The sequence below is a fragment of the Protopterus annectens genome, chromosome 6.part1, assembly GCF_019279795.1.
Source record: "Protopterus annectens isolate FY-2018-M chromosome 6.part1, PAN1.0, whole genome shotgun sequence".
In the NCBI taxonomy this organism is placed as follows: domain Eukaryota; kingdom Metazoa; phylum Chordata; order Ceratodontiformes; family Protopteridae; genus Protopterus; species Protopterus annectens.
Genome location: NC_056738.1, coordinates 64,620,328 through 64,638,281, shown reverse-complemented (window position 1 = coordinate 64,638,281; position 17,954 = coordinate 64,620,328). Strand labels below are relative to the sequence as shown.

Genomic DNA, 17,954 nt, shown 5'->3' with positions numbered 1-17,954 from the left:
CAATACCAAGAAATGCATAATAGTACCTTTTGGGAAGTCAGCCAACCAGACCTTCTTCATTGATAAAACACCCCTAAAAACAGACACAGTAGTCAGAGATTTGATAGCTCATGTACATAGTAACCTGGCTTTCAACCAACATGTGTCTAAGGTTGTAAGAAAATCATTCTATGTCACTCAACTTATAAGTAAGGGCATGGCATCTAGGCCCAAGGAAGTCATCTTGCCACTGTACCCAGCCCTAATCAGATCTATCATTGAGTATAACACACCTTTCTGTTTGTACCTGACCAGGCACATGTAACAATGGGGATGTCCACAGAGTTCCTCACAAAAAGAATACAGGACATAAACACAATGTCCTATGCAGATTATCTCAAAGCCCTGTATCTATACTTTCTTTCCTACAGACTTCTGAGAGGCAAGTTATGCCTGGCATACAAGGCATTCTTGGATCCCTCTCTGATGGACCTTTTGTATATCAGCAAAATGAATAGCAGCAGAACTACTAGATTTAAAGATTTAAAATTTGCTTTTGATTTAAATAGGTCACGTTGGAGGGACAGGGACTGGAATGGGTTTCCCATCCATGTGAAGCAGAGCCCTTCCCTAACCCTATTCAAGTGCAACCTAGATCAGTGGATGAGAAATCAGAAATTCACCCCTGGTCTGACACCTATGTCTCTGATGGACAGAGGCAACTGCTAAATTATGACCTAAATGACATACATCCTTAAAATAACCTCTAAGGCAAAATAACTCATAGGATACATTTGGGTTGAATGGTTAGGCTTATAAAGGCCCCAGTGGTCATTAGCCTAATATACACCTATGAACCTATGAATGCATATTATGGGGTATTCAGGGCACAGCTATTATCACTTACACTAGGTGGTATGGTGACACAGTGACAGGTAACTGCATCACTATGAGATGAGGTAAGTTCATGGAAGGTAAACATGGAGGCAATGTACCCTGAGAGGGTGTGGGAAGTCAGGGATCACATCATCCAGTAGTGAGGTCAAGCTGCCATGAGGTGAACATCAGCAGTGTTTACCATGTTAGCTTGATGTGCTGAAGCCTGGTGTGGTCTGTAACAAGGAAAAGGTAAAATAACAGGATTGTGAGCATTCTCCCTGATGGGGTATATACTATGTGTAAATTCTGAAGAACATTTCTGCCCATGAACAGGTCATTATCCACTTCCCCTCCCCTCCCCTTTATTCATATATGTACCAACTGCAGTTAATGCTGTGCACAACCTCCCCCCTCTCTCACCCAGTTACACATCGTAGTCCTGCCTTAGCATATGCCCTGTAAATCCAAACTACTTTTCCAGCTGAAAAGAGTGAATATTCTTGATGAAGGCTGTTGTATGTCCAAAATGACTATAAAGCCACAAGAAATAATATCCATAATTATCAACACTGGAGCACGAAATTATACCATAAAAAAATTATTAAAAATAGTAAAGGTAAGAGCTTTCATTCAAAGTAACATTCAAATGGACTTTGTCAGAAAAAAAATAAGTATACATCACTCATTTTGTAGTTCAAAAACAATTAAAGCAAACAGTCATAGAGTTATAATTTAGTTAGAAAAAAATCCATTTAAGGACCATGAACAGTCATTTTTAGCTTCCTATCTTTTAAAACAGCCTTCGTGTTTACAACTTCATTTAAACCAGGATAAACATCTGCAGGTAACTTCAGCTACCAAAACACTTCCCTGTAGTAATTCTAATAATAATACAATAAAAAATATATGGCAAAAATCATGGATGCACTGAAAAATCAGGGACAGTTGTAAGATATAGTCCTTTATTTTTCACGTTATATACTTATAATTTTGAAGTATCATGTTCCTTTTTACCATACTTTTAAAACAATGTCCTTTTTCATTATATAAACTTGTCTCAGTATTCACATATTTACAGAAACCAGGATTACTCTGTAATAATTTCTAGTTATTGCACACAATCCCCGAGATTCAGAGATATTTTCACTGCCAGCTCTAATTGTCTAACTTGTGTTGTCAATTAGTATGAAGACAAGAATCACTGATTCAGAGACAAGATAAAGCTAAATAGACATAACTCATGACCAGCTAATTACTACCTTTCTGAATCAAACACAGCACTGTCAGAGTTGCCCACACTAGCATTCTCCTTACCAGCCCATGCATAGTGGAATCATAAGCACCCCAATGCACACAGCCACACAGCTGCATGCAGCTCTTCCAGACATGCATTCATGATTATAGAAACACACACGCACCTGCACACATGTCCCTCCACATACACACATTTACATAAAGACATGGCTGATCTATTTTTACCTCCTCCAAGGTGATATCCCAGGCTCACACATGCACACACACATACATACTCATCTAACCAGATTCATGCACTTACAGACTCACACAAACACACACAGACAAATATGCAAGCACATAAGTGCCACTCTGTGATATCAATCTGTACTTGATTATGAGTCCTTAACCCATCCACAAGGGTCTGAATGGAAATATGATAAATCAGCAATAAAAGGAGAGTGGTACTGGTACAAATTAATTCATCCTCAAGCCTCAATGAGTACCTTCATGAGGTGAACCCTGTTTTTCGCAAAATGTCACCAAGACGACACTGATATATAAATTGTATTTCATATAGCATATACCACAGACAGAAGTAGGTTGCTGTGTGCACAAGCCCCAGGATAAAAAAAAAATTGCCCAATCCTGGTAGGTGCACTGGTGCCAAGACTGGAAAGAAATGACAGTGTACAATCCTCAAGACGTGGAAACATTCCTACAATGGGACTAGACCAGGCTCGGGGAGGATGGTCCACCTGTTGTAGAAGGAAGCAGTAGTCCACAAAAATGGATAGGCCAAAAAAGAGCCATAAAGATGCTAGAGTGGAATACTGAGGATAAGAAAGAAATTATGTATTGTTACTATTATGTAAAAAGCCCAGAATTTCCAGGCACTAGATACACAAAACGATTAAGAGAGAAATTAAAGGAAAGAAAAGTACTCGCACAAGAAAAAACTGTCAAAAGCTTCAAATAAAAAAATGTGTTCATTAATATGACAGATTTGTGAAAGCATTATATAAAACAAGAAACCTTGAGTCTTTTAGAAAAAGAAACAAAAAGGAAGTGTGAAAACAGAAAGAACAAAATGTAGAGATTTTTGAAAGGTATAAAAAAGAAATATTGAAACTGGAAAGAAAAATAGATCTGATATGGTGCAATATTTATGCAAAACAGAAAGCCAAATTACTCAATACAAAAAAAGCAGTCCCAAAGATATTCGTAGAGAAATACAGGCAAAGGCATCAGGATATCGAAAATTTAACAATGAAAAAATAAGATCAGTTAAAAAATAGAAGCTGAATCACGGGTACCTGCAAAGTGAAGGATTTAGTGTGAAAGTCTAACAAATCAAGTCCCCCAAGTAAGGATAAGCAAAGGACCAGGAGACATCTGAAAGAAGAATGAACATGAAGAAAGAAAATGGATGAGATTTAATATGGTGTATATATTATGTAAAAAGAAAAACTAAACTAATCAATACAAAAGAGCAGCAAAAAAGAATGTATGAGAAGAAACAGGCAAGGCAAGGCATCAGGATAAAAAAAAACAATACAAAAAATAAGAAAACAAATATGAAAATTAGAAAAGAGGATTAGTAATGGAGAAGTTAAAAAATAGAAGCAGAGGTTATGGATTACCCACGAAGTAAAGGATTTAGTGTAGAAAATCTAACTCTGATAACACTGCAGCAGGATAGAGTAATGGATCCCCAAATTAAGGAGAAACCCGTGGAGCAGGAAACATTTGATCAATTTTCATATGAAGATAGAGCCTTCTATAGAAAACCAGTATATAAGTTCAGTTGGAGTTGCACAGCAAGAGAAGAAACAGGTAACTCTAGCAACTCTGATGCAGTCAATGTTGTGGCGTGATCGTCCATAGATTTCCCATATGAAAGAGCAATAGATGACACAGGATGAAACTGAAGAGAATGGGGCACAGAAAGATGCTCTGGAACTTCCTACAGAATGCCTGCAGGAAATGGAGAAGAAAGACTGTGCCCTCAGTTTAGAAGAAAATGATCTAAGAGAAGTGTTGCTTGATTTAACAGAGATGGACAGACATATTAAGATCAATGAAAGAAATACACTACAGAAAGTCAATAAAACCCAAAATGTTAGAAGTCTGATAAAACAAATGAATATAATAATTAGGACTGTTCGTAGAAATTCATGTGACATGACAGAAGTAAATAGGATATATTACTGTGCAGACAAATTAATAACAGATAAAGTCTTACCACAAAAACATAGGGCAGCAATGGAAAGGAATGGGAGAGATCAATTGCCATCATGGAAGTATCAAATAGAGAAAAGTATAAAAGCAATTAGGACAAGAAGTGCTACTGTTAGAAGAGCATAGAAGAGGGAACATATCAATAAAAATATTCATAAAGATAGACGTGATAAAAAAAATACGCAGTATCAGAACAGATCAGTATCTATCATGCACTATTGCAAATAATAAACTAAAAATATTAGGACAGGCAGAAAATCTTAGAAGATATGCAGATAAATATAAAGGGAAAAGTACAAAATAAGCATTTTCTGATGACCCCAAAATGTTTTACAAAGAACTGGGAAACAAGGTAAAAGGAATTGGAACACCACAGAAAAAAAGAAGAAATATATACTTTTAGGAGAAATATGTTTGAAGATCCTGTGCAACATAACAAAGATGTTGAAATGGATAGAAGTAAAAGAAAGAATAAGAAGTTCAAATGTACAGGATATGAAATGGAATGAAGTAACAGCCAGAGAGATTGAAACAAAATTAAGAAAAGCTCCTAATTGGGAAAACCCCAGGCCCAGATGCAGTACCTAACTTCTGGCGAAAAGTATTAACCTCTTACATGATGATTTAGCCACGACTAAGAACTATTTATATGTCACCCTGAACAGATACCGGCCTGGTTAACAAAAAGAAAGGCAATATTCCTACTTAATAGCAAACCTGGAAGCTATCGTAAAAACTATACACTAATAACTTGCCTTTTGACGACATACAAACTATATACTGGAAATGATGCTGACACAGTTTATAGTCATTTAGAAGAAAACTTAATCATGGTAATAGAACAAAAGGGTAACGAAAGTCATATGGAACAAAGAATCATTTGTTAAAGTCATAATGAAGAACTGTAAAAAGGGGAAGAACCTAAGTATGGCATGGACAGACTACAAAAAGCATTTGTCAGTATTTCACATTCATAGATAAAAGAGCTTAAAATATATAATATACACCCTACACTGATCAGTTACATTACAGAGACCATGAAACACTCGCAAACCACTTTGCAGTTAAGCCATGATAAAGGGCAAATTATTATTCCAGGGATAGCAATTCAAAGGGGATATTCTAGGGTGACTCTTTGTCACCACTGTTTTTTGTCTTCTCCTTAACCCATTAAGCTGTCTACTTAACAGATTAGGTCATGGCTATAATTTGGCTCCCAGAAAACAACAAAATGTAAAGACTTCTCATTTTCTTTTTGTGGGTGATTTAAAACTGTATAGTTCATCAGATGAGGAACTGAAAGCACAACTGCAAGTGGTCAAAACTTTTTCAGATGGTATAAGAATTTAATTTGTCTTGATATATGTGCAAAAGCAACCTTTAAAGCAGGAAAGCTGGAGCGCCAAGAAAACACCAGGCTGGGACAAGAATGTGATATAAAAGAACTTAAGCAAGAGGGATTATATAAATATTTTGGAACTGATGAAGGATCAACAATAAAACATGAACAAATGAAAATAAAACTTAGTAATGAATATTTTAGAAGACTAAAAATAATACTGAAAACAGCACTGATATCTAGGAACAAGATCCAAGCTTTAAACCAATTTGCTCTTCATGTCCTAACGTACAGTTTTGGAGTGATTAACTGGCCGCAAAAGGTGTTGGATTCATTGAATAGTCAAACAAGAAGGATGCTTCATGCTTATAAAATGATGGCAATCAAACCAAAAGTAGATAAAAATCAGCCAGCAAGTGAATGTGCCAAAAAAAAAAACAAAAGAAAGAATATAAGGTGAAGAATCAGATGAGAAGGCAAAAAATGTGGAAAATGCATAAATATAGTTTCAAGTACAAAAAACATTTGGAACAACCTCATATTTATCAGGACTGAATGCATGAATGGTTAAGGTGAGGTGAATTTAAACCAAAAGATGAAAGGTTAATACTGGCGGCCTACAATAGTGGACTACACACACTTTGGTTTACAATGTCTATTGAATATGTGGGAGAAACAGACCAATGTAGGTTTTGTAAAACAGACTCAAAGCAGAAAAATTACCGGAACCAAAGTCAACGGAGGTAGCCTGATTTTTGCACCTGTTCGGGTTTTAATTGCATTCCAATTACATTTTAATTGCATTTTAGCTTTTATTGGAGGGGAATGAACTTGTGATCTTTATGAGTGAGGTATTTAAAAGGTTGCTATGAATGTGTATAATGGATTCTGAAAAAGTCTGGTTATGTTTGCAGATGAAAGTGCTTAATCCTTTTATTCTTTTGTATTTCTTTGGATTATTAAAATACATATTTTTAACGTTTGAGGCTACCTCCTTTCACTTTGGTTCTGGTAATTTTTCTGCTTTGAGCAAGTTTTGCTTTTTTCGGTTCTCAGTTTGTTTTTGATGTCTTTACTTGATCCTTCTGTGGGCTGTGGTGGCTAAAAGAACAACAGTTTAGAGAGTTAAGCTGCTAATGTGGGTTTACTCACCCAGTTGGTGCAGGAGTTGAGCCGCAAAGTTAATACTACATTATCCCAGCCGAATCTTGATAGTGAATTTTTAAACACCCATTCTTGTCTCATCATGGTTGGGCAAAGGGAACCACAAGACTGTCCTATGGCTGTTAACAACACTCACTCTGCACAAATAATGGACAGTGAGGGTGTAATATCAGTCAATTGGTTCAATCTCCCTTTGGATTTTAATACTGGAGCTGGTGAACAGATAATGGTGCGGTCCCTTAGGCACCTTATGGAGAAGTTTGAGAACACTCTTTTCAAATGCTGTAAGTTACCACTGGAAAATTCTTATTTCCATGAATGTCTAAAAGTTGGGAAGATGCCTAAGGGATTACAGACTTGGACATTCCCCACGGGGCTTATCCCCGATTCTGCCCCACATAATGAATTGATTTGCCTTTTTGATAGGCATGGATGTGAGCTTCTTGAAGTACTGCTGAAGCATAATCAAGAAAACAACAGAGGAATTAATCATGGAAGCTAATAAAATGAACTCTTTAATCACCTCACACTTGATGTTCAAACAGAACAGACAACAATACAAAGATATTTTTTTCAAAAATTGACAAAGCGATCGGGGACATTAAGAGGAGGAAGGAGAAGAAAATGGACAGGGACAAGATTGAATATTCTGAAGGTTGGGTGATAGGCATATCCCAAACCTCCGTTGGTTAAATCCAACAATTCTAACTTGTATGATAACCACCTTGCATTGGACAGTGGTGATCAAGCACTTTACACTGAGGAGGTGGCCGCCCCTTTAGATCAAGTCCCTGTCATGAGATCACAGAGGTGACCCACCCCCAGGCATGCTCATAACTCAGGGAGCTAGCAATATGGCAGGAAGATGAACCTGGAGGAGGTATTAATGGGCTGCTCAGTTGACAAAGATGATTTTTGTTTTGGTTATGGTCCCCAGATCATGCTAAACTTTCAGGTGATTTTAAACTATTTAATTTCTCCAACCAATGTTTCAACACTGCCCATGCTGACTTGTTTAGCAAATGATATCATTTTGTTCCCTCCTGTCATTTGCAAATCAATAAGGTTATTTATTGACTAAAAGATTTTTTTAAGGAAACTGAATTTCAAGATTTTGTTTAATGATAGACAGTATTTTTCTGAGATTCTGCACCGTAGTAGTACATTCATCCCCACCCCCTTCTTTGCCTGTTCTGTTTTTTGAAAAACTTTGTGAGAATGATCTGAGACATTTTTGGCAAGGCAGTCACAAGAACAGGTCACATTATAATTTAACTCAGACTCATTATGATCATTATGACTGGGGTATTTAAAAGGTTGCTATGAATGTGTGTAATTGATTCTGAAGAGGTCTGGTTATGTTCGCAGATGAAAGCACTTAATCCTTACATTCATTTGTATTTCTCTGGATAATTAAAATACATATTTGTAACGTTTGAGGCTACCTCGGTTCACTTTGGTTCTGGTAATTTTTCTGCTTTGAGCAAGTTTTGTTTTTTTCGGTTCTCTGTTTTTGTAAACCAGAATTTGAAACAGTCACACATCTTTTTGTTGGTTGTGATATACTAATGGCAGAAAGAATGTATACTGAAAGGCATAATACTGTGGCAAGACTGTTGCACTGGGGATTGTGCAAACATTATAATACTGAAGTAGCTGAAAAACATTGGAAACATGAGCCACAAAGCATTATTGAAAACGATGAACTTTATATCACATGGAATCACCCATTACCAACAGTTCAAAAAATAGATGTGAGAAAACCAGATATAATAGTCCATGAAAAAAAGACAAAAGAATCATTGATCACTGAAATTCCCACACGCAGTGAGTACAGTGTCTGACGTACAGAGACACAAATTCATAAAATACCAGGGTGTGTAAGCAGAAATGAGGGCAATATGGAAGAAGGCTACCCAGACAGTCCTAATAGTAGTAAAAGCAACTGGTCCCACAAAAAAGAATTTACATTCGAACTTGGATATGTTACTGACAGATGTAACTCCATATGAATTGCAGTAGGAGTCATTACTGGATACAATGCGGGTGCTGCAAAGAGCAATTATTTTACTTGTTATTATCAGTTTATATAAAGATCCCTTTCACACTTACCTCCTCAATAGACTTATTAGTTCCAACCTCAGGATAAACTCTTTGCAAAAACATTTCACTTAAAACAAGTAATTTATTCTCAAAAATGTATTTTATTACTAGTTAACCTGCTAGCATGAATGACATACACACACACACACACACACACACACACACACACACACACACACACACACACACGCACACACACACTCACACACACACACACACACACAAGACCTCATTTGGCATCAAAGTACGTGTTCCTCATGCTGTTTTGCAATGTGCTCACAACAAAAGGCACCAATTCAGGCATAATACAAATCATTGCAGGCATTTCATCAACCAAGTTCACAATCCTGTCACCCAGCTAATGAAATACTAGGGCCATGCTTACCAGTGGCATAGAGGGATTAAACTCTTACTACACACCAGGTGACCCAGGTTCAATTAGTGCCTCAGATACCTGGCAGCAGCAGAAGATAGCTTGAGCATGAGTATTCTATGGGTCACTTAAAGGTTCTGTGAAGAGTACTGTATTATTGCTCCAATGAGACAGGCATCAGGGTCACAGTTGTAAAAGGAGGTACTGAAATAGTACATCAAAAAACTGACCTGTGCAAACAAAATAAATATAAAGAGTAGCAGCTGTCTGAGGAGGCTGGCTTCACTACTGGAAAAAGTTGTTGATCTGGTGACTTTTTTCTATTATCTACGTTCAATGTACTTATTTGTTCACAGGACAGGAGACAGAAAACATAAGGAATACAGTACCTTGTTGTGGTTTTGTAAATAATAGAATTGTAACCACTCTGTAATTGCTCTGTAAACTGAGGTTACTAACTTTGGTAGTGGGAGAACCTTTACAATCTCACAGGCTTGTGGGATGACGCAAATGTTATTTTATATTTTAAAAGATGATGTGTGAGAAAAGAAATTAAAATAATAATATTCATTTGGTAGTAGTTAACTGAAATATTTATTTAGATCAGAATCACTCCAGTCCCCATCCCATTAAATCTAATGGAATTTATTGTACTGGCACACCATTTACTGTCTTTGTGCATAGCTTCTCTTTTAAATAGTCTCCTACAATGGTAAATCAGAAAATGATGTCTTGTAGCCTACTGCTTTGTATAACCGATTGTTCACAGCCTGTTAATCTCATCTTTTCTGTACTACTATGATCTTGCTATTGAACATTTCAAAATTAGCCACTTTGGTTCGAAGGCTATAATATATACAAAGAGACAGGCAGATGAATGCACAGATAAATATGCACTGAACGCTCACTTATTTTATCCTCCCTTTTTAATAGTACTTTTGTTCTTTCCTGGTAAAAAAATTATTTGTGACAGAGCAGTAAATCATTATTATTAGCCATTAAGTAAAACTAAGCAAGGCAGTACTTACTGCGATAAAATAAAAATATCTCCAAATAAACTAATTAAAAATAAGTTGTCAAAGCAATACATGCAAATCTACAGACACTTTAGAGTAGCCAGTTAAGTTAAGCAGCATGATTTAGGGGGAATAAAAGTACTAAAAAGAAACCCATGCTGACCGTGGAAAAAGCATCCAGATTTTACTGAGATGGTAACTAGAAATCAAAACTTAACCAGTTCTGATTCTGAGAAGTAATAATACAAAACACTGCACAAACATACATTTTGCAAATAACATATTCAATATACCTGCACTATTATTCTGACATTTTATATATATATATATATATATATATATATATATATATATATCTGTACACACACACACACACACACACACACACACACACACACACACACACACACACACAGACACAGACACACACACACACACACACACACACACACACACACACGCATATATATATATATATATATATATATATATATGTATACATATATATATATATATATATATATATATATATATATATATATATACACACGCACATATATATATATATATATATATATATATGTACATATACATATATACATACATTCACTTCCTATTCTCACCTTGCGAGCTATACATGGTGGTTGATAATTTTAAAATAGGACAATATAGTAACAGTGCCATCATTACTGTATGGTTCATACATTACTGTATGGTTCATAATCTTATAACCTAGTGGCTGGCATTTCTCATGGTTCTGTAATTTCTAATGATTTACATATATTCATAATTCTTAAAAGAACAGTCATAATATTCATCATTGAGAACCAATTACTCATATATACAGCTAAAACATAAGCTAATACCCTTAGCAGAAATACAAATCCATACTGGTGGCATAAAAGGAAGAGAAGTGCAACACTACCTGATCCAGCAAAATTATAGTCACATGATATGGGTCTGATACTGTATAAATATCATGTTTTAAAACAAATTTGATATGCAAATGAGTAAATACACGTATAATAATTTTGAGCCTGTGAGTCAGAATGAATTCTTCCAGTGCTATGGCAGTTCAAGATGCCACAGAAAAACAGATATTGCTTACTTAAAAAATGCTTTTTTTCTTATTAGGCTTTTGAAATGCAGCTGCATGCTTTAAACCTTTCATTGTAGGCACTCATGGTGTTGGTTTTAGCTGGAAAATGCTATCCTCTTCAGTAAATGTATGGGAGTGGGTTCTTTGGGGGTTATGGCTAGGCAGCATTCATCCAGAGAAATCACAGAATTAAAAGGACATGATGAGGTACGATGCACAAATCAGCATATCACCATAGTAATGGAGCTTGTACTATGACAATGCTTAACTAACGTGAGATAAGGAGTGTAAATGTCCCAGATAAATAAGTCCTTATCATGTTTTTATGTTATTAGTGATACCAGATAAATAGAAAGTTTCTCCTACAACTGGGGACAGTATTCTTGGTTCCATGTTCCTTTAATTTGTTCCAGCATTATTCTGCTTTTGGGTTTGGCATCTCATGAAAATGAACATAATATGAACTGCATAAACATGCTAGCATAAAAGACACCATTAGGCTTCACATAAAGTGAGCTACAGCAATGTTTATCAAAAATACATATGAACGACATTCTAGAAAAGATGTATGTAATTCTGTATAATTCAAACAGATTAGAATGCATGCTATAAAACTCATCTCGTCCTCATGCAGTAAATAAGAAAAAAATACAGTCATTCTACCTTTGGTCCTTGTATGCCTTCAAATCCTGGATCTCCTGGAGGGCCTGAGGGACCCTGTAAATTAAAACATAAAAATAATAAAGTGATACATCTTATTATGTACTGCAATATAATTCAGTCTCATAGTAAATTGGGAAAACAACTTCAGATCTTTAAAGGCTCTGATGTTTGGTTTTCAGTGCAAAATCCTGGTAAAGTCTGGCATTTTGGCTGAATAAACACAATACAGAATAAATAGATTAAATAAATATGCACATTTTATTAATGAGCATATTTATCTAATTATTTAATGTATTTATTTATTTTCTTAGATGACTGGTCCAAGGACAGTTTTTAGGCATAACCTGAGATACTTGGCCAAAGAATAACATAGCACAAAGTTGTATATATTCAACACATGGGTAAGATTAATATCAAATAGTCACATAAATATCACACTGTTGTAATTCTGGGATTTGTAACTACAAGTCACAGAATTACAAAAACAAGGATGAAAAAGCAAGAGAACAGCAAATATTGAGCATCACATTCTCAATTTAAAGTTGTTTTTGCGGGGGATGCCCCTGCACTCGCAAATGTGGGGGGGGGGGTTAGGCTACCCCACATACCCCAAACTTAGATATACTAATTCTGAGACTGATATACCTTGCAGAAAAGGAAATACTCTTAAGAAAGAGCAATGTTGGACTTGGTATATAGAAGTTCACATTTTCTACCATTTTGTCCTACTATACCATGGTGGCACCTATAAAATATTTCCTGTAGAAGAAGAGAACTAATAACACAAAAACAAATGTATGCGCACATTTGCAAGTATAGCTAGTGCACATGACAGAGCAATGTATTTTATAGTCTGCTTACGTGTCTGGTCCACAAATTAACCTGCAGCAGTAAAACAGGTGCATTTGTACACTGCCTTCATATTGAATTATCAGACCACACAACCAGCAAAATGTTCAAGTATTTCTTACAGTTCTATATATAGTCAGCTTGTTTTCACTGTACTTACTTATAGACATGCTAAATGGTAGTAAAATTGGCATCACATCTCAAAAAACTGATAGATTATCAGTATAGCTGCAACCTCTTCCACAAGTGGTATTTGATTCCCTTAATAACTAGGCACATTATAAAGTTGTGAACTGCAATTTTTACAACTTCATATTACCAATATCAATAAGAAGCATTAATAGAACTAACAATTGATAAAAGGACAATACGACTTAAACTGTTTCTAATTTTGCCATATTTTATGCTTGGCTTTCTCAAAAGATCATGTTAATAGTTAAATCAGTCCCCTACTATAATCCAAGCTTCTTAAGGTTTAATATCATGTATTTTGGCTGTTATTATCACTTGCAAACAAACTTCAACATTATTAGGATAGGGAAGCCAATACACTGCACTCTTAATAGTTTTAATGGTTTGATTGTCCAGCTTACAACTTACTGGTCTTCAAGAAGCTTGGCTGCTGTAACTCCTTGATGCTGTCATATTCCATAATTATGACATTGCACAATGTATCTGTCACAGTTTTTCTTTTATTGATATTTATTTTTAGCATTAAATTCTTCTCTAGTGCTAGAGATTTTGCCACTTGCACCCCCCCCCGTTAATCTTTGTGATGGTCTGAAATGACAAGTAAAGCGGAGTCATCTCATTTTAGTTTTCAAACTATTGCAAGGTGACACTCATTATATACTGCATAATTCCATCAGAAAGTATGTTTCCTTCACAAAACATTGCCTTTTTCATTAGGATGCAGGTTGGATTTGTAAAGATCAGTTTTGCAATTCCTAACAGTGCTCTTTCATTACTCCCTTTTGGAAATAATATGTTTACTGATGGCTATTCCCTTTTTTCATCTAATTTTTTGGTTTTCTAATATCATGACAGGAATGGACCCCATTCCTATGTCAGGGCATGATTAATGTTCATGAAATTAGTAGTGCTTTAATATTTGATATTAACTAAGAGTACTCATATAAGTACCTGCAATGCAACCAAAATTGCATCTGTCTTCAGTTCTTATGGAGTTACACTCATTGATGACATATTTAAGTCTGCCTGGAAATTCTTTTTATTAGCCCTGTTGCTACTACTACTTCTGCTAGTATACGAGTGCCTTTATTCCATACTGATCTACTTTCTCATTGGATACCCTAGTATTTTATTGCTATGTCTCTTAGTACACAGGACACTATAATTACTAACTGTAGCAATTTCAACGACTAATGGTACTACATCTACTTCTCATGCTTCTGAAGACTTTAATGTGGTATTGGATGATCCCACATGGTCAGAACATCTTCATTTTCAGTAACTTACCATGGTACATGTTTCCAATGCTTATTGCCTAGTTATATTCTGGAGTGTTTGCACAATCCCCACTGTGACAGTTTTCCCAAACTATTGTGCCTTTCAGTTTACTGACCCACAGCCATGAGAATATCTAAACCAGCAATAAGATGTGCAAATGTTTCTAGTTCTGTATTACAGAACTTGCACTTGTCTGTATCTCCTGCTTTTATAATAGTTTTTGTAAAAAACATGCACTCAATCCCCTATCTTAATAGTACATCAATGAAACATTAGTCACTATATAATATACTATATAGTACATATAGAATATTAAAAGTCATTACTAGTATTTGCAAGCTAGTTGACAAATACATTTCCCATTAAGCTTTTGAATTCTTAAAGAAGTCATTTTTCAGTTGGTCTATTACTTACAGTATTTATAGTTTAGTGTATGCATTATTTCCATTCCTATGTTTGTTTTATGGAAATGGATGTTAGCAACAATTTTCATCTCCTCTTATTTAATTCAACCAGATAATACCTCAGTAACAGAGTGCAGAGAAATCACTACACACTTCAGTCACATTAAAAATGGCTTTATCCATAGAATGAGCACTTTCATCCAAAGGGACTTTGTCAGAATAACAATGTAAATTAGAAATCCTTTTAAATACACTTCACAAGTAGGGTTTACACCAAGCCATTGGTCCCTCATTTAGTACCACCCTAACATCATTTCTTTTCTCACACCAATATACACTTCAATAATAAAATAATGTGAATAAATATAAAATGCATAAACTTAATAACATATCTTCTTAAAAACGTTTTGTTTAAACACACAGTCATGACAACACACTTATATAACTAATACAGTAGTTATTGGATTAAATGATAATATTAATTCCATATGACTAAAACCTATGTCATTATAATTTTATAATTGTGCCGCCCTCATTTGCAATAATGGTGCCAAGGAGAGTTGCCCATTCAGACCAGGCAAAGACCCTGCATTTAAACACAGCTGCCAAATTAATGCTCAACATTCTTGTTTTTATTATTTGGAAGGGGTCAGAGAGTACTTTGAAGGAGTTCATCCGCTATATAAATGGTACAACAGAATTTTCAGAATTCACACACCTATGGGATTTACATAAAATACATTACTTAGATCTAAAGTTAATTAAGGATACAGAAAGAATACATTTAAGTCTTAGCTGTACATAGGATCAAAGGAAGTTACTAGGCTATTGGCCCTGAGGCCCTTGCAAGCCTAGCCAAGAATTTAGCCCATGTTCTGACAAGTCATCACCCAATGCCCCTGCCTAGCAGGGACACAGGTGGAATCCTAGGGGTGTATTTTCTGTTCCCCATCCAGTTATCTAGGTTGCGCTTAAAAAGGCACAACAAGGTCACCTCTGAGGATTCTGTATGAGACTCAGTAGAGGGACAGGGCTTTTAGCCTATCTGTGTAGGGTAGATGTTTGAGGCTCTGGATTGTCCTGGTGTGGAACCTCTGTGGTCTCTCCAGCTGCTGCATGTGCTTTATGAGATACATGCTGAAAGGGGTGTTGTACTCAATAATGGGTCTTATAAGGGAAGAATACAAGGATGTTATGACCTCTTAGTCCCTGGATGAGATACCCTTCCTAATGAGTTGGGCCATGGAGAAAGCTTTCTGTACAATGGAGGCAATATGGTGGTCAAAAGTCAGGTTGCTATCAACCTGGGTGCCCAAGTCCGTCACGACTGATTGTGTGCTTAGGACCTTGTTACTAACATGATCATTTGTGGGGATATCACACTCCCCAATGGTGATGATAATGCATTTTTTGGCATTCAGTTTGAGGCCATGTTTCTGGCACCTGTCATTTGTTTGGGTGAGACCCTCTTAGAGGCTGTCCAAATCAATGGGGGAATTGATGACAGCACCCAGCTTGCCGTCATCTGCAAACTTGGTCAGCCACAGCCCATTGGCTTTGGCCTGCACCTCAGAAAAGTATATCCCAAACAACAGAGGCCCCAAGACTGATCCCCAGGGTATGCCACTCATTGCAGGTCTACTGCTTGAGGTGGCTTCCCTGATTTTGACTAGGTGGGTTCTGTCAATGAGACAGTTTGCTGCTCTTCTGGTAACATATGGATTGATACCTAGTTGAGAGAGTTTATCTATTATACCTGAGTGGGGAATAGTATCAAAGGCTTTGGCCATGTCAAGGTAGGCAGTCTGCACCGTCTTCCACTTGTCCATGGCTTTGGTGACTGTCTCAAAGAAGTCAACCAAATTTAACAGGCATGATCTCATCTCGATGAAACCAAACTGTGCAGGATCAAGTGTTTGGAGGTTACCAATGTCCTTGTAAATGAGGTCCATGATAATCCGTTCCATGGCCTTGCAGATCAGGCTAGTTAGGCTGATTGAGCTATAATTTCCTGGATCAGTGGACACTCCACCTTTGTGCAAAGGGATGACATTTGCTGTCCTCCATTCAGCCTGGATGAAGCCAGTGGTGTATATCATATGAGTGAATCGCACAAATTGCAAACGCTCAAAATATCAAATGTTCTGGAACTCTAAGTGCTTTTTCTGAGATCACGGTACAGTGAAGAATGGGATCTTTACCCTTTCCTCACTGTAGTGTGATCTTGGAGTTGGAATATATATTTAGTGGGGGGCGCAGCCCGCCACAATAGGAAGTTCGAGGTCTGTTATGTTTGATATTATGAGCATTCGCAATTTGTGCGATTTGCTCATATGATATAGACCCGAACCCAGTACTCAGGCTTTGGTTGAATAAGTAGACTAATGATGCTGCAAGTTCCTGCCTGAGTTCATGTAGGATGCAGCCTGGGATGTTATCATGTCTCATGGAGGCTGTATTTTTGCCCTTGAGAGAGCAGTGATGATTTTCTCCCTAGAGATAAGGGGAGGGGAGCATGTGCTGGGGATGTCCTGATTTACTCATGGGGGGACAGAGGGGTGAAGTTTTCACTGAACCTGTCTGCCAGCAGGTTGGCTATATCTATGGTGTTTGTGTATGTGGTGTCCTTGACCACCAGTCCTGAGCAGATTTGAGTGCTTCCTTTGAGATTGCGGACATATGTGAAGAAGGCCTTATGATTGTTTTTAGTAGATGTGGCCAGTTTGGAGTCGAAGTTTGCTTTGGAGGATTTCACTAGTGCTCTTATTTGCTTGTTCAGGCTAAGGAGACATTGCTTCCAATTAGGCACCTGCTCTTTCTTGGTCCTGGACAGCAATTTCTTCCTTTTATTATAGAGTTTATTTATTGCAGATGTCCACCAGACAGGTTTACTCTTCTTTGAGGAGGAGGATTTTGTACTGTTGGGTATTCTTAATTCCATGTAGCTATATAAATCCTTGTATAGTACTTTGGTGTAGGTCTGGACATTTCTGTCAGTTCCCATGGAGAGGGAGGGGACTGTGAAGCTGTTTATACCTTGCCTCAGGAGGTCGTAATCAGCTTTGGAGAAGCTTGTTTGACCCTAGCTGGAGGGGGGGGGGGGGGTTAGGGGAGATGGTGACTTGGAAAGCGACTGCTTTGT

General features: G+C 36.7%; 1 protein-coding gene across 1 annotated transcript in view; it reads right to left on the bottom strand.

Moving 5' to 3' along the window:
- The window catches only part of COL28A1 (collagen type XXVIII alpha 1 chain), a 914,882-nt gene that overhangs the window by 621,013 nt on the left and 275,915 nt on the right, over positions 1-17,954 (bottom strand). The window contains exon 11 of the mRNA XM_044075485.1: positions 12,090-12,143. Coding sequence (XP_043931420.1) covers positions 12,090-12,143 — 54 coding nt within the window. The remainder of the gene's footprint in view (positions 1-12,089; positions 12,144-17,954) is intronic.